Source organism: Scardinius erythrophthalmus (assembly GCF_964197995.2).
Source record: "Scardinius erythrophthalmus genome assembly, chromosome: 22".
Classification (NCBI taxonomy): Eukaryota; Metazoa; Chordata; class Actinopteri; order Cypriniformes; family Leuciscidae; genus Scardinius; species Scardinius erythrophthalmus.
The window spans coordinates 11,104,090-11,123,179 of NC_138242.1; the positions used below are offsets into that span (position 1 = coordinate 11,104,090).

The 19,090-nt window shown below is 38.8% G+C and overlaps 1 protein-coding gene across 1 annotated transcript in view; it reads right to left on the reverse strand.

Annotated features, from left to right (window-relative positions):
- elovl2 (ELOVL fatty acid elongase 2) overlaps positions 1 to 19,090 on the reverse strand; it is a 103,218-nt gene that overhangs the window by 49,595 nt on the left and 34,533 nt on the right. Inside the window, exon 2 of the mRNA XM_081352278.1 lies at positions 9,069 to 9,132. Coding sequence (XP_081208404.1) covers positions 9,069 to 9,132 — 64 coding nt within the window. The remainder of the gene's footprint in view (positions 1 to 9,068; positions 9,133 to 19,090) is intronic.

Here is a 19,090-nt window from a genome sequence, read left to right on the forward strand (position 1 = left end):
TCATTTGTTTTTTGGCCAATGACCTACCGTCTGCACACAAATCTTCTGCATTCTTTCATTTCATGTTAATATGGATGGTATCTGATGAAAAATGTAATTAATAAATAGTGCCAAATCACAGAAACTGTTAAGACTGCCCATTTTAATATCAGTATCAGGTAAGATACTTGTGTAGATTTCTCTGCATACTTATGTGTTTATTTAAATTTAAATATTATTTAAATATCAATAAATTACTCATTAATGTAAATATACATAATATGTGATGAAAACATGACAATCTGGGGCTCAGGTCAGGAAGCAGACAGACTGGCTAAACTGACCGTCTGCTAGCTGTCTCACGTCACTGAGGTCAGATAAATATCATCACATAGAGACTGTGTCTGTTCCCCGAACTAGGAAATACAAAAAACTCCCAAACCCAATTAAGGGTAAAAATTTGATAAAGCTTGGGTTGCTGAATATTCGATCCCTTTCTTCAAAAGCACGTATTGTTAATTATATGATTACAGACCATAACCTAGATGTGCTGTGTTTGACAGAAACTTGGGTAAATCCAGACAATTAAATTACTTTAAATGAGTCCACCCCGCAAGATTACTGCTATAAACACGAGGCTCGTTTAAAAGGAAAAGGGGGAAGTATTGCTGTAATTTATAGCAATATCTTCAGTGTTACTCAGAAGTCTAGGTTCAAATATAATTCTTTTGAAGTGATGGTGCTTTCTGTAACGTTATCTAACGTTATCAAGTGATAAATCCCATTTGATATTTGTGCTGGCTACTGAGGGTTTCCGCGGGGTCATAAAAAGTCATAAATTTAACAATAAGAATTTAAGGCCATAAAAAGTCATAAAAACGTCCGGATTTTCCATACAAGGTCATAAAAAACATTTAGCAACGTCTTAAATTGATTTGCTCGTCCATTAATTTGTTCTTCCGTCAAAATGCGTTTGCGGCGGCAAAAGCATTCATTGGTTTCGCATGTTGTAGTTCTGTATGAGGAATCTGGGTGGTATCACACTGGTATCACAGCGTTCCAGAACTACAAGGTCCATGCGGCAGCACTTGTCGGAGTGTCGGACTTTCACAGAAACCCGCGCGAACTCCGAACATACTGTTTCATACTGAGTCACTGCTTAGTTTAATTGAAATCATCCTGGCTATCACAATGGGAAAATGTACCTTTAACGATCTATGGCTCGAAGACGGTGAGTTTAGAAGCTGGCTCAAGCCCGTCGCTAACAATCGGCATCAAGCCTATTGCACTCTGTGTAAGAAGACGTTGGAGCTGTCTAGTTTAGGCATAAAAGCCTTGAAGTCGCATGCAAAGTCGGAAAAGCATATCGTTGCTGTAAAAGGCCTGCAGCGGGTGCAGGCGATCCGTCAGTTTTGTTCGGCTCCGTCACTAACGTTACCCGGTCCAAGTACAGCGCGGGATTCCGTTTCTGTCGCATCCAGTGCCACACACAGTGGTTTCGGATCAACCTCCACACTGAAAGCGGAGGTCCTGTGGGTGTTGAATACTGTGACCAAACACCAGTCGTACAACGGGAACGAGGACATTGCCGAACTTTTCCGAACAATGTTCCCAGACTCTGACATAGCCAAAACATTTACGTGCGGGAAAGATAAGACCTCATACATCACCCGGTTTGGCTTGGCAGATTATATTAAAAAAGACCTAATTTCCAAGGTCTCGGGGCCTTATGTGCTCATGTTTGATGAAAGCTTAAATCACACAAGCAAGAAGAAACAGCTGGACATACACGTTCGGTTCTGGAATGACGACAAGGTGCATTCCCGGTACCTGGGATCACACTTCATTGGCCATTCCACGGCCCAGGATTTGTTAAAGCACTTTAAAGTAAGTAATTAAAGTTTAATATTTAAAACATGTGATTTCTAATGCTGAATGTAATATTTGAAATAATTTCACCTTCAAACCTACGACTATGAATAGCCTATAACCTGTGTTTGATCCATTTATTCAAACCAATTTGGAGAGTAGGGAAACCGTTATATATTAATATACAGAAAGTATCTTATGCTCATCAAGCCTGCAGTTAAAAAAAAAACAGTAATATTATGAAATATTATTACAATTTAAAATAATGGTTCTCTTTTTTAATATATTTTAAAATGCAATTTATTTTTGTGATGTAAAGCTGAATTTTCATCAGCAAGTACTCCAGTCTTTGGTGTCTTAGACTGGAGTACTTGCTGATGAAAATTCAGCTTTGCATCACAAAAATAAATTGCATTTTAAAATATATTAAAAAAGAGAACCATTGTTTTAAATTGTAATAATATTACTGTTTTTTTGTTTTGTTTTGTTTTTTAACTGCAGGCTTGATGAGCATGAGACTTCTTTCAAAAACATTAAAAATAGTAATGTTTCCAAACTTTTGACTGGTACTGTATGTTAATGGTCTCTACTCTGCACCACTCTAGCCATACTTTTTTGAGAAAATAGAAAAAGAACTATATACAATATAACTATATATAATCTCTTTTAATTTGTTTCATCAATTGCATGGCGTGGTTGTATTTTCAGAAACAGTCCACATGGATACCTTGAATAGAAACAGACATGTAGGCCTAGTCAAACAATATACTTGCTTGAACTTGAAAAGTGCAAAAGTGTGTGTGTGTGTGTATGTGCATGTGTGTGTTATCAATTAAGTGGTATATTTATTTATTTATCCTCATCTTTTTATTGTTTTCCCTTAAGGAGTGTGTGCAGCAGCTGAATCTCAGCAGGCTGGTCTCTGTATCGATGGATGGGCCCAATGTAAATTTAAAGTTCTTTGAGCTTCTCCAATCCGACTTAAATGAAATGTATGGGGGTGCTCAGCTGGTGTCCGTGGGGAGCTGTGGGCTACATACTCTGCACAATGCTTTCAAGGCAGGTTTCTCCATGTGGCAGGTGGAAAAGCTGTTAAGAGCAATGCACACACTCTTTAACAATGTTCCAGCGAGGAGGGAAGACTACATGACAGTCACAAAGTCATCAGTGTTCCCGCTATCATTCTGTGGCCATCGATGGTTGGAGAACCTGCCTGTGGTAGAGAGAGCTCTGGAGGTCTGGCCTTCACTTCAGCTGTATGTGGATGCGGTGAAAAGAAAGGAGCTGCCAAACCCTGGTACAGGCTCGTATGATACAATAGAGGCCGCTCTAAAGGATCCCCTGATCTTGGCAAAGTTGCATTTTTTTGCGACCATCGCCCGTACCTTTGACCCCTTCCTGAAGAGGTACCAGACGGATGAGCCAGTAATGCCATTCCTTGCCAAAGACTTGGCTGAGTTGATCAAGGTAATTTAAAAATAACTTTTGTGCTTGTCTGGCTCCTCAGCTACTATAATTATGTATGAGTATGATGTATTATGTACACTGTCTTTAATGGATGAAATTCTTCAACCTTTGTTAATTTTAACCTTGTTAAAACTGTGACATTACTGCATGAAAAATATGGATGTAGGGCACTTACATTTTTCATCTGGATTTTTCTTCTGACAGAGTATACTGAGGCGGTTTGTGAAGCGAGGAGTCCTGCAGGACATTACAAAACTACAGCTCACCAAGCTGGACTTGAGTGAGAAGAAGAACTTGCTCCTCCCACAGAAAATTGACATTGGCCTAGGTGCAGATAAAGTCCTGAAGGTATTATGGTCAATTTTGAAGTTGTAGTTGAAGTAATTTTAGAAATTTTGGTCAGGATACAAGAAGCAGGAATCATTGTGTTGTACATTCTACTTACTTGTGTTTTTATTGTACATCCCTCTTCAGGACACTAAAATATCAGATCTCAGAGTCCTTGAATTTAGAAGGGACTGCATGCAGGGGCTGACTAATATAGTCAGAAAAGTGCAGGAGAAGAGCCCACTCAAATACGCCACTGTTAGGCAGATGGCCTGTCTGGACCCCTCTAACATGTTCAGAGACCCAGACAGGTGCAAGGAACAAATGAAATGTCTGGTGCAGACCTTTCTACAGGCCAAGCAGCTGGCAGGAGGTGTATCTGTTGGTAGGAGTAGTTCTGGAAGGGGCTTTGACCAAAGTTAGAGTACCACGCTGAATTATACTAATTATATAAGTGTTTATTAGACTGTGTTTACAGCATTATACTTAACTGTGCCATCTTGCAGACATTTGCTACATTTATAAACCTTTTCTCTTTTACCATCAGGGGTATTTTTTAGGTGGATCTCTAGCTTTTGTCATTTCCTCTTGTAATGGTCCTGCACCTGTTCTGTGTGCAGTAGCTCATGATTTAGGATTATTTTACATAGGGTTTTCCTTACTTACAATATAAAGTTTAGGTGCATCACCTAAGTGTTTTTAGGAAGCACATAAATCTAATTAGTGTTAACACATTTGAGAAAATAAATGTAAAAATTAGAAGGTAGCTTATAGTCTCAAAATGAAAGGTATCCTGACAACAGGATACAAACTGACTGGATGAGTGAACATGCAGGTGTTGCAGATTAACACATTTTCTGGTCATGAGTTTAAATTTGTATTTATCTGAGTTTAGTGGAGTTTCTATGTCCTCTGAAATCTTAGGAAAAAAACTGAATTTAAACCATCATAACCAAATGTTATTGTAGTCTTTATAGAGGCTAAAGTGGATCAATATATCAATATAATTCTAACTAATTCCCTTTGTAACATGTTTTTTTTTTTAAATTTTAGGGGATGTCATTCTACAACAGTTTGAGGCTCTCCTGACTCTTGAGTGTAGGAATGAAGAGTTTCTCTCCTTCCAGCCAATGCTAAAACGGCTGGACACCTTCTTGTGCGGCTGTTTAAGCCGTGCCTATCCAGTGGCTTGGGCATTTTGCCAGAAGCTGCTCCTCCTTTCTCATGGACAAGCTTCAGTTGAAAGGGGGTTCTCTGTGAACAAGGAGGTTGAGACTGACAATATGCAGGAAGAGACAATGATTGCACATAGACTTGTGTGTGATTATGTAGATTTGCACGGTGGGGTGACCAAAGTTCCCCTCACAAAAGAACTGCTGGTATCGGTGGGTGCAGCCAGGTCGAGGTACCGCATTTTCCTTGATCAGCAGCGTGCAAGGAAGGAGAGTGAAGCAGGGACACAGAAAAGAAAGCTGGCAGAGGAGTATTTGACCGACCTTAAGAGAAAGAAAACCACTGTTCAAGAGGTTTCCACCTGTCTCGCCAGAGAGGCTGACATGCTGGCAGAGGAAGCAGAGGGCAAATCGGGTTCAAAGATGGCCCAGCTCCTTTCAAAATCAAACGCCCTCAGGCGGGCAAGCAAGGAGAAATTGGCTGAGCTGAAAAAGGTTGAGGAGGAGATCATCATTAAAGGAGACGAACTGAGAAAAATGTAGACAGACACTGACTGACTGATTTGTTATTTTGGAAAGTAATGCCATAAAATAATTGTTAATTTACAATGTTACTTTACAATGTTACAATTGTTAAGTGTTCCTGTGTTCTTGATACTCAAGAAAAAGAAGGCGAAGGCTTCAGTTTCTTAATCTTAAGTAAGAAATACTAGAATTACTCTTTAAAAAATAAAACTTGTTACTTTCAATGAAAGTCAATAATAAAAAAAGACTTTTGAAAGGAATTTTAATGACTGAAATTATTTATCGTAATTCGTGTAGGTCATAAATTCAAATCATAATGGTCATAAAAAGGTCTTAAAAAGTCTTAAATTTGACTGATTAAACCCTGCAGAAACCCTGTTTACAGGCCACCAGGGCACCATACAGACTTTATCAAAGAATTAGCTGATTTTCTATCAGAGTTAGTACTGGCCTAATTGTTGGTGATTTTAATATACATGTAGATAACGAAAAAGATGCATTGGGATTGGCATTTAAAGACATTCTTAACTGTATTGGAGTTAGACAACACGTGTCAGGACATCGTCATTGTCGTAATCATACTCTAGATCTAATATTATCACATGGAATCAGTGTTGATGCCGTTGAAATTCTGCAGCAGAGCGATGACATCTCAGATCATTATCTAGTCTTGTGTAAACTTAATTTAAGTCAAGTCAAGTCAAGTCATCTTTAATTTATATAGCGCTTTTAACAATGTAGATTGTTTCAAAGCATCTTTACAGAGATAAACGGCTTTTGGCTTTATAGCGGATCTTTAATAAAGTTATTTTCCAGCTAAAGTTAGTTTTGATTGATTCGCTTTCGTCGAAACGATCATTTGTTATTAAATTAGGGGCCGCTAAGATGACACCATCCTCTCTACACAGACTTTAAATGTGAACCTGTGATAAACGCTGATGACATTCACATGCGCATTAAGAATTTGTTCTATAGTTATGTGCATTTGAATATATGTGCGCAGGTTTGGAATTCCCTACAGACCAAGCCTAAACAAAGTACTGGGCTTTCCTTATAAATTTTGATACAGAATTTTATTTTATTTTATCACTTCGGGGTAGGTACGCGAAACGAATTTCCCGAAAATGCTTTATCTGGAGTGGTAAAGGGATCCTCCATAGGGAGAGACTAGTTGGCACTTCAGCACTGCGTTGTCATCGGGTCCAGGCGAAGGCCCTTCGTCAGATCTGGATACGGCCTGGTCTGGCAGGCTGCGGGAAAACCTCGGGATAAACAAAGACACTAAAATTAGCGTAGATGCCATTCTTCTTATGATGTAACGAGTACATCAGGATTTATGGGAAGATTTACGGTTCCGGCTTACCTACTCTATGCAGCCTAACATTGAATTATAGAAGTCTATAATGTGTTATGTGAATGCTAGGTCAAAGAGATGTGTCTTTAATCTTGCTTTGAACTGACAGAGTGTGTCTGCTTCCCGGACTATGGTAGGAAGACTGTTCCAAAGTTTTGGTGCTAAATAGGAAAAGGATCTAACGCCAGCAGTTGATTTTGATATTCTAGGTATTATTAACTGGCCGGAATTTTGAGATCGCAATAGACGTGAAGGACTATAATGCGTTAAGAGCTCGCTCAAGTACTGCGGAGCTAAACCATTTAGTGCTTTGTAAGTAATCAGCAATATTTTTAAATTTATATGATGTTTAATAGGGAGCCAATGCAGTGTTGACAGAACCGGGCTAATATGGTCATACTTCCTGGTTCTGGTAAGAACTCGAGCTGCTGCGTTTTGGACTAGCTGTAGTTTGTTTATTAAGCGTGCAGGGCAACCACCCAGTAGAGCATTACAATAATCTAGCCTTGATGTCATGAACACATGAACTAATTGTTCCGCATTTGTCAATGAGAACATATGGCGTAATTTAGATATATTTTTAAGATGGAAAAATGTGGTTTTACAGATACTAGACACATGACTTTCAAATGAAAGATTGGTATCAAAGAGCACACCCAGGTTCCTAACCGACGACGAAGACTTAACAGAGCAGCCATCAAGTGTTAGACAGTATTCTAGGTTATTACGTGAGGAAGTTTAAATTTAGCCAAGGCTGCAAAGCCAACTCCGTGTAACAAATATGTTAGACCTATCACTTCTGCCACTAAAGCTTGCTTTATTAATAAGTACTTGAGCGAGCTCTTAACGCATTATAGTCCTTCACGTCTTCTGCGATCTCAAAATTCTGTCCAGTTGATAATACCTAGAATATCAAAATCAACTGCAGGCGGTAGATCCTTCTCCTATTTAGCACCTAAACTTTGCAACAGTCTTCCTAACATTGTCCGGGAAGCAGACACAATCGGTCAGTTCAAATCTAGACTAAAAACGCATCTCTTTTACCTGGCATTCATATAGAACATTATACATTTCTATTATTCAAATCAGTTAAATGATTATTAGGCTGCATAGATTAGGTCAGCCGGAACCAGGGACACTTCCTATTACACCTGATGTACTCAGTGTTCCGGGCCGTATCCAGATCAGATGGTGGACCTGCGCCTGGACCTATCCACAACGCATCCCTGAAGTGCCAGCCTCATCAGCCATGTGAAGGCCTCATCGACACGACAGCCATCGGCACTGATCCTCAACAAACTTGTCTCCATACCGGCGTGTTGACTCCGACTTCCAACCAGATGGAACTGGATAAATATTCTGAATGTTCTGATCCAATCTGACTTCTGACCTGTAATGCTCCCTGAATCATAATCATACACTGTTCATTTGTTGGACAGAGGAGAACTGGCTCCTGACTGAGCTTGGTTTCTCCCAAGGTTTTTTCTCCATTCTGTCACCTGATGGAGTTTTGGTTCCTTGCCACTGTTGCATTGGCTTTTGGCTTGCTTAGTTGGGGACATTTAATATTCAACAATATCATTGATCTGCCTTACTTAAAGTGGACGATGACACAATTTTCTTCTAGAAACAAACTTTGTTGTATTATTTTCATGTTATCACTGTGAAGCTTCTTTGAAACAATCTGTATTGTAAAGCGCTATATAAATTAAGGTTACTTGACTTGACTTGAACGCAAACACAGCATATAACCTTCTGTAACGCCCACATCTAGAAAACACATTCCCACCTCTCTAATAAACCAGCCCGATCTCATGAAAGTGCGTATCTATAGCACAAATAGTATTTATCGTGCAATTTATACACAGAAATTAGTATTTACGTGCATATGATACACAGTTTTCACATGCATATGGGACGCACTTTATGGTGTGTAAAACATAACCCAATAAATACAATTTGTGCTATAGATACGCATTTCATGGGAACGTGTTGAATAAACACAGAGATGTTGGTCCTGTCTGAATCAATACATAAAATAACAGACGTCAGGTCTCATCAAGAATTGTGACGCAAATGTCGTTTAGAAAACTAGTCCAATCCAAATAGGGCTTATTATGGCTATTCTTTGACCTGGTTAAGATTGACTCTGTATAGCATTAAACCTTTAAAATACATGATTAAATTTCTGTTGCACATGAATATGAATATATAATAACTATTTACTCTGCTTCACTCCATTTGTCTCCAGATGCAGGTTGTGTATTATTTCACTAATTGAAAGCAAACTTGAGAGAACCGCATGGCACTAAACTACATGGTTCAAAATGGCACAATTGATAACATCAACATAGAAAAGGGTTAAAAGAACTAACCTCTTTCTCCAAATAGGCTGTCCACTATAGAATTCAACAGCCTGTCAAACATTTCAAAGTGGTTCTGAAACACAAGAAAAGAGCATAAAAACAAAAATTAGATTTTCTCTTGAAGATGTATTGATAATGTAGGCTTGTGTCTGCTCAGGTCTCAGGTCTCCCATTCCCCACTGACCTATGTGCCCGACATAGCAATACATACACAATCAGAATATATAGTATGCTTGCTTTGGGGAAAATGATCCTATAGGAATGTATACAGATCAATAAACATTAAGTCAACTGCTCAGAGGATAATATGATGTACAATGGCACTATATATTTTACACTCATACATGAGTTATGAATGTAGCCTATACAGATTTCAAAAGTCTAAAACCTTGTTTTGATTTTGACCCCCATTCTTCAAACCAAAAGCCTAAACAAAAGGTTTTTCCTCTAATAAAAAAAAAAGTTTTTGAATGCATCCTCTGAAATGGCTTGTATTTCTCTTTAATCAGCAGAAAGAGCTGAAAAGCAGAAAGGGCTGAGATGAAATGCAAACTCTCAACAAAAGTGTCCTCTTTCGTTTTACAGGTCATTGCTTCTCTCTCTGCCTTTCACTATCTCTCTCTGTTTGGATCTGGTAAAGTGGTCACTCATATAGTAACTCACATTTGTTTAGAGAAACCATTTAACAACACCTTGAAGATTTTCCATCTCACTTACAAAACACTGTTATATTTATTGGCTGAGAACAACAAGAGAAGTAAAAAAAATCATGTAAGCTAGAATTTTTCCAAAGATTCACCTAGTTATTACTTGTGGATAAATAGACATACTGATATCTTTAGAACCTGCATCTTAGATATTATCCCAAACTCTCAAAGCATTGTCAAATTTTTATTTATTAGTAGATAATAGGAAAAAAGAAAAAAAGTTGTACATGACTGTTATATGTATGCCCTGTTTCTTTGTGTTTCCTCGTGACCTAGTTTTCCCCAGTCTGTTTAATTAGTCATGTCATTCACATGTGTCCTGTTAATTATCTTATCAAGTTCCTTTGTTTGCTCCAAGTCCCTGTGTTCTCCCTCAGTCTCTGTCCGTTCTCGTCAAATCAATGTTGTGTTTCGTTTGGTATCCTGTACTAAGCTTGTTCGACTTCATGCTGCGCAGACCAAGCTGTGGCCGACTTGAAGCAGTACATGGCAGTTAGAAATTTTGTCCAACTTGAGAGCGCTGACGCCACATGATTGTAACGTATGGCATCAAAGTACCGCAACAGCGATTCGAGAGCAGCCGGCTAATTCATTCTGCGCAGCTTTTCCAGAGTGGCTACACAAGCTCTAATGACGAGCTGTTCCACGATTGGCCGAATCCACCGCGAATCCTGAATGCCACAACTCTCGCCGATCAGTTACATTCAGCCGCAGCCGATGTAGAACACACCTATTATCTCCTGAGCTTTGTCATTAAAGACCATTTTTGGTTTACCACAACCTAGTTGTGACAGAGACGCACAGCAAAGCTTAAAGAGAATAGAATAATTTACATCTTTACCACAGCCTATTAAATTTTTAGGTGGAAAATGGAAGAACAATTTAATGTTTTATGTTAAGAAAATTCCCAGTTATTTAATATCATGTCTTCAGGATGTGTAATTCTTGCTTGTAATTTCACCATTTTATCACCATAGCATATTACTCAAGTTGGAACCAGTTTACCACTGCTTTTCCCAGTGAACATACTTAATCTGCCACTGCACAACCGTTCGGAAAACTTATGTTACATACAGTTTGCATATGTTTCATTTTATGTTGTTAAATTAATGTTTATTGGATTATATTAGTTTCATAAGTGTTACAATGATGGTGTTTTGTGTGTGACTATTATATATTCGTAGTAATCTCAGCTTTTTTTTCACCTTTGTCACCATTGGCTTTTGGCTTGCTTAGTGGGGGGCATCTAATTTAATATTCAACAATATTATTGATCTGCCTGCATTGACACTATTATATGAGAACTGAACTGAGCTGAACAATGACATCAACTAAATTAATAACTGTTTTACAACAAAAAATAAACATCACTTAGCTTACTTAAGCTGGACTGTGACGCTATTTTCTTCCGGAAACAAACTTTGTTGCATTATTTTCCTGTTATCTCTGTAAAACTGCTTTGAAACAATCTGTATTGTAAAAAGCACTATATAAATAAAGGTGACTTGACTTGTGGAAAAGCTATTTGTGACTTTATTTCATCATGTGGATGTCTCTCTACCACCTGTGTTATTATAGCAGTCCATACTGTATCATGAATTCCACTGAGGCGAGCCGAAGTAAGAACCTAAGTGTAGTTTATTGGAGTGGTAACAAATACAGATTAAATAGAACTAAACAATGACATTGTGGCGAGCAGGACAAGGCCGAGGGCCGTGAGAGAATGGCGTGAGGCCGGTGGCGTGATTGATGATGAGCGACGCCTGCGCAATGCACCGGTCTCGTATCTCTTACGGAGAAGCGGAAGCATAAAAGGAGGAGCGACGACAGTGAAGGACGAGAGAGGACAGGCCTGGATTTTACAATTTGTTTTGTTTATGTTTTATTATATGTGTGCGCAGTGGGCTGGAGTGAGTTGCCTGGGTTCTGGAGGGGCGGCTGCCGTTTGTGAGAGAGCGGAGGATTCACCGTCGTCTGCCTGTGAGCCGTCAACCTAAGTCTATCCAGCGCCACCTCCAGGCACCGAGAAGACGATCACACAGTTGGTGGAGGACCAGATGGCAGTGCATTTTGGGAACCGGACCAAGAACTTTTATTTATTTTCCTCTCTCCCCTCTCTTGTCTCTGTCGCTCCTCATGCTTCCGTCTCCTTTTCTCTCGCCTCGTCTGTCCTTACCCCAAAACTCACCACACAGTAGGTACAGGGAACAATACATGATAGGGCAACATAACAAACATGAGGTCTTAAATGCATGTACATGGGGAATGCATTGTTGGGGAGTAGCTAACTACAAGTAGTGATGCTACTATACTACTTTTTCCAAGCAACTAGCGGTGTATTGCGGCAAAAAGCTACATTCCGTTTTGCATTTTGACAAACCTGCAATGCATTGAAGCAGCACAGCATCTTCATATTACATCACAAACTAAAATTGTGCTTTACCTTGTAGTTTAGCTAACTACTTTTTCAGAAGGCTAGATTGACTGTATATTAACTACTTTAACTTGTGAGTAGCTTGTAGCTTGTCAAACTACATTTTCAGATTAGCTTCCCCAATACTGGGAACACATAACTATGACAACCAATGACGTAGTGGAAGTAATAAAATAAGAACCAACAAAAAAAACAGAACTTATAACAAGATAAGACAATGAACCAATGGGAAGATGACACTTGAACTAAGGAACCACTAAGGATCATATGGGGGGCATGGGAATCACATGACATTAAAACAAATTCTCTGTGTCTCAAACAAAAAAACAGCTATAAAAATATATGAAGGAAGGATCAACTGTATTTCTTCACAATACACTCAGCTACATCAAACAAAGATTTTTCCCAAATCTTGTTTGATCATTACATTCTTGTTTATATGCAAAACCCACAAATGCCAGGTTCACACTGATCAATGACTTGATTCCTCAGAGATCTCATCATATATGAGTACCATATTTTAGATGACCTTCTCAAAATAGATCAATACAAACAAAAGAAAATCAAACAATGACCCATAAATGAAATCAATCACATAAAGTCTTCTCAAGAGAAAGAATGCTTGTACAAGTGATATAGTCTGGACACACAATGTAAGAAATGTCCCATATGCTCTGGCACATCAGTCTCTTCTTCATTGATAGCACATCCACATTATTCCCATTGCATGAGCGCAGTGGCGGTTCTACATTGAATTACACCCTGGGCGAGACCCCCTTCAAGGCTAACAAATAAGAGTTATATCCACCAATTAATATTGCCCCTTCATTCATGACATGGATACCGTAATCATACAGAGAAAACATAGTTGCATACCTTTATCTTTCGCTCGTTTCTAAATTGGGCACCTGATGGCTTTGACCTTTCTTGTCCATCTCTTATTTGGCACTCGACATCGACAATCAACAGAATTTCCCCTGATCCCCCCCATACCAACTGTCACTCTCGACGAGTCACGACCAGAAGTCAAGACTAAACCAATTCACCTTGGTGGTGGTGACCAAGTAATCGTTTTGTATTACCTATTTTTATTAGCCATTCAGACAATTCAGAAAAACAAAAATGTGCAGGAAATATAGAGGCCAGTATTTATAATATTATGAATGAAATGTGCGTTATTTGGAAGAAAGTCGAGGTGTGACTTACTTAGATAACTATATGGATCTCCCGCCCCCCCCCCCCCGCCCCCCCCCCCCCCCCCCTTGTCCGTTCCATTTGGAAGAGACCCAGAGGTGAACTGTCATCCGCGCCCGCGCCTCCACGCCCCCTCCCCCTCCCCCTCCCCTTTCCCTTTCCCTTTCCCTTTCCCTTTCCCTTTCCCTTTCCCTTTCCCCTTCTCAAACAAACAGCTTCTGTGCACGGCATCTTCTCAGCAAGCAGGGGCGCCTGCAGCTGCAGGGGGTGCAAATTTGCCAATTCCCCACACAGTGAAATGATAGATAATAGAAATGTTTTTTTTTTTGTTTTGTTTTTTTTGCTCGTGCCGGTGGCGGCGCCCCCCCAAAAATGACGCCCCGGGCAATTGCCCGGTTCGCCCGTGCCAAAAACCGCTACTGCATGAGCAGATGGATAAGGAAAGGAAGCCCATAAACAAAAATCCTTCTACAAAAGAAAATACGATACATTAAGAAAAATACCCATTCCCAATCATAAGTTATTATGTGAATGACAACCTTAACCCTCTGGGGTCTAAGGTGTTTTTGGGGTCCTTGAGATGTTTTGACATGCCCTGACATTTGTGCTTTTTTCAGTTGCTTATAAACATATTAATGGCAAATGTGTAATTACACTCTATTTAGCACAAACAGGGCTACCATAATATGTGACCAACATGTATGTACATGTTAGTATTTTTGAGAGAATAATGTTTATGCATGGTTATTGAAAAAACTAAAAATGAAAGTTTCTGAAATAAGGCCACAAAACACATACTGAATATGTGTCCACAAGACTTCTGAATAATGCATTTTGTCGCCTAGACTTTTTTCTTCAAAATGATGTGAAAATCATCCTGCCTAATCATTCACATAAAACAATACATTGATTTAAATTTTGTAAGACACTTTTTGTTTGGAAAGGCAATATGCGTAGGGGTGTGATTCACACCTGAGAAGACAACGACCCGCATAATGAGGTGCATAATGAGCCGCATAATGAGCCTTTCATTCAGGTGTGTCACTGAGCCACAAGAAAGAATGCAAGGACAAAATATATATATATATATATATATATATATATATATATATATATATATATATATATATATATATATATATATATATATATATATACATACATATATATATATATATATATTTAACATATGAGCAGAAATTGGCAACATTATAAGCTTATTTGATGTGGCAGTATTTTACAGTAAAAACTTTATAATCTATCAGATTTTTCTAGTCGATTTTTACTCATCTCAGTATAGCAATAGAGTTTTGTAAAAGCTGTTCATTCATTCACACACAAAAACGCGAATCATATTTAAACAGTATTTTTGCCAGCTGTAGTAGCTACACAACAGCGCGCATCTGTGCGTTCATTCATTCACACACAGAAACGCGATTCATATTTAAAGTCTTTTTGCATGTACAGACACTATTGCAATTAGAACAAAGCAAATATAGAACTGACCTATTCCTTCTTAGATGGATCCGTTGCTCCTTGAAATGAAACTTCCAGCACTTCTGAGGTAAATTTTCCAGGATTATTATTAAGATAGTGTTATTCTTCACAGCGTCGTAAAGTACATGACTCTGATTACTCGCGGTGTGTTTTATCCAGCTGATTGTAGAGCATAACAAAAAAACAGCAATAACATAAAAAACAACAGTGAATTCTCATGGTCTCTCACATGAATTATCATTATCACTCACAATCACCGGATCTCTCATTGTCTTCACCATCATTGTTTGTACAAGCACCCTCACATGCACATATAGAAGTGCAACGAACTCCGGCTTTACAGCACTTACAGTGCCCTCTACATGCTGTCTTGCAGCCACAGTGGAGGAGAATGGTGCAGGCTTTACTGGCGTCTCCTAGATTAGTCCAGTAAGGTTCCCAAGTCTTGCTCGTAGAGTCCCGATACCATCCCCATGCATTGAACTCTGGGATATCTTGCTGGACAGCGGTTGCCTGATTCCAGTAGAAGCTGGCCTGCAGCAGTGCTCTTTTGATGTGCTGAATCAATGCAGCTTGGGTGGGTAGCAGGTTCTCGAGAGACTTGGTACCATTCGAGAAAAGGTGATGTCTAGCTTCATCTACACGGCTAGAACCACAGCTCTTGCTGTACATGATGACGACCATACGCTCCAGTCTTTGGACATAGACGTCATTAGCCGCTTTCCGACCGGAGGAACCTTTTCACAGTTCCTAGAACTATTGGCTAAAGTACCCGGATGTCGGCGTGTTCGCACCGCAGGGACTAGGAACGATTTTAGTTCTAGGAACTCCATTTGGAGGAACTAATTTAGGTCCTACTTCAGAGTAGGGTCTAAACCAGCACTATAGGAACTATCCGTGACGTTAGTGTACGCTGATTGACCGAACGCACGCGGAACACCAGCACCCGCCATTTTTAAAACAGCTATAATGTAAACACACAGATTATAGTCTATATATTTACTCCACTAACTATACAAACATGGAAAACAGTGATAGATGGGTCTCTAAACCTTTATGCTGAAGAGAAAATCCAACGCAACTTTGAGGGGACCAAGTCAAACATGATTATGTTTATCTGCCCAGCTAGCAACACTGGACATCAACCACATGACATAGGCTAATAACCTTTTTTTCATATACTGTCTACTTTCTGTAACAGTTCTATCTAATAACATATTAAACAGTACTGTTAGACAGATCGCTAACTAATAAACACAGAGAATGCGAGCATTGTTTGCTCTGGCGTTCTCAGCGCCGCCAAAATAAAGGTCCGTCGCGCCGTCAAAATAAAAGTCACTGTGCTTGCGTCACTCCCTTAACCCTCCTACCAGTCCCTTTGACCACTTGGCCAGTGCGAACGCAAACAGCAAAACCGAGTTTGGGGGAGAGTAGTTCTTAGAACTGTTTAGAAGTGGACAGTTCCTAGAACTAAGTTCCTGTAACTACTTGGTCGGAAAGCGGCTATTGTTGATCTGTTCAGGCTCCAAAGTGAGGGTAACCAGAGATTCTGTGAGATCTGGTGTTGCCTCCCAAGCTGCCCATGCACTCTTTTTCCCATGGCACAGGAAGGCTGAGGTTGTGTCACAGCCTGTTAAAGTGTGGAAGAGTGGTAAGGCTAGTGACTTCTGGGGACCAAGATCCTTGCTGATTTCATGAGCAGGAATGTCCCTATAGTTTTTTCCACCTGCAAAGCCGATCCAGAGCTCTGTGTGTGTTGAAGAAGCAGATGGCAAGGATGACAACATCGCTGTCAATAGTCCGGACAAATGCCTTTTTATGGCCATTGGCCCCAGCATGTGCAAGATGCAGGATTATTCTTGTATCTGCTTTTGGATGATTACAAGGCTGAAGGGCAGACATGTCATACCCTGGTCTGTTGGAGAGTACAGCATCTTTCTTGGTGGAAAGGAGGAGTATACCTGACATGCCATGCTTGGTTATCTCTTCACTGATATATCCAAATAGTTAGATATATAGCAATATATCCAGTATATATATAATAGATATATCCAGTTACGTTTTGGAATTGGAGTTCTCCCATCTATTTTAGTTCTTGATCCGGTTCCTCTGCATTGGTGAGTTTGTGTTTTGAGGTTCTCCTCTGGATATTTATCAAACACAATATCCAATCACGTGACAGATTCATAGCTCATGTGTGACCTCACAAACCCAGCAATATTGGTGTTAACGTAGTCATGGAATGTTTTTTCAGTAGTTGGCTGGACCATTTGGACCATGAGCTATGAATCTGTCACATGAGCTCATCATGTACAGCAAGAGCTGTGGTTCCAGCCGTGTAGATGAAGCTAGACATCACCTTTTCTCGAATGGTACCAAGTCTCTCGAGAACCTGCCACCCACACAAGCTGCATTGATTCAGCACATCAAAAGAGCACTGCTGCAGGCCAGCTTCTACTGGAATCAGGCAACCGCTGTCCAGCAAGATATCCCAGAGTTTAATGCATGGGGATGGTTTCGGGACTCTACGAGCAAGACTTGGGAACCTTACTGGACTAATCTCAGAGACGCCAGTAAAGCCTGCACCATTCTCCTCCACTGTGGCTGCAAGACAGCATGTAGAGGGCACTGTAAGTGCTGTAAAGCCGGAGTTCATTGCACTTCTATATATGCATGTGAGGGTGCTTGTACAAACAATGATGGTGAAGACAATGAGAGATCCGGTGATTGTGAGTGATAATGATAATTCATGTGAGAGACCATGAGAATTCACTGTTGTTTTTTATGTTATTGCTGTTTTTTTGTTATGCTAAGCAAACCTTTAACCCTTGTGTTATGTTGCGGGTCAATTTGACCCGTTTAGATTTTATAGTTGCTGGAAATACTGGTTAACCTATGTTTTTTTTCTTGATATTTTGTGACTTTTTCTCATTTATCATCATGAACATGCATGCAAGGTTTCAACATGCTGGTGTTTTTTGACATATACAAACAAAATTACTGTTCCTTTCGTGATGTTCGCGGGTCAGTTTGACCCGCATATTTTAACGCTCTAAGGCAACTGTACAGACCCAAAATAATAACATTTCTTGGTTATACTTTGTCATTTTATTTTTTTACTACCTTATGAAGCTAAAAAATTAGGTTTTACACACTTATTTCAATACAGAAAAATATTTTGTCAGCCACAGATGGTAAACATTACCTATCATTTATTTTTTCAAGCTACCTGAAATAATATTAAATCTTTATATATATATATATATATATATATATATATATATATATTGTGACTTTTTTGCATTTATCTTCATGAACATGCATGCAAAGTTTCAACATGCTGGTGTTTTTTTTTTTTACATATACAAACAAAATTACTATTACGTTTGTGATGTTCGCAGGTCAATTTGACCCCCATAGGCTATTCAAAAGCAACTGTACAGACACAACATAAAAACATTTATTTTATGTATCAACTGGGCATCAACTCCAGTTCTAAAGTGTAAGTGTATCTAAAAGTGCTCTAACCCAAACCAAAAACACTTGAAACAACTAAATCATGGTGTTCAGAGTTAATTGCAAATTACAAATGAAAATTTTTGACAGACGCAGATAGTAAAATAAGCTCTCATTTATATATTCAAGATATCTGAAATATCTTGAGACTTCGACATAGACTGCAGGAAAAATTAGCTCAGATTAATTGATTAATTGTTTAGTTATGATGTTCTAAGCAAAAAAAAAAAAAAAAAAAAAGTAAAAAAAAAAATGTATATTCAAATGTATATAAATATAATGTATATTCAAATTTTGTCAAAGCAAAACAGTTTTAAAAAACGGTTAAAAAAATGGTTAAAAAACATTTTCATTAAATCATATCTTCAGATATATATTTTTTGGAATATTTGACAAATGTTGATATTAAAAGTTTACAGTTTGTACCTGAATCTTTGTTGTTTTTCATAGTGCGATTTTTGAGGAATTGTATTGAATCCAATGCGGGTCAATTTGACCCGGACCATAAGGGGAGTGCACAGAATTCCAACATAACACAAGGGTTTAGAGTTTTGGAAAAATTGGCTGTATTATTATTTTAACAATTTAACATAATATAAATATTGCAAATAATTGTGTCTTATTCTTTCTTATATGATTATACTTTGAAATGTATTCACCTGTGGTACACTGAAAACCATTTC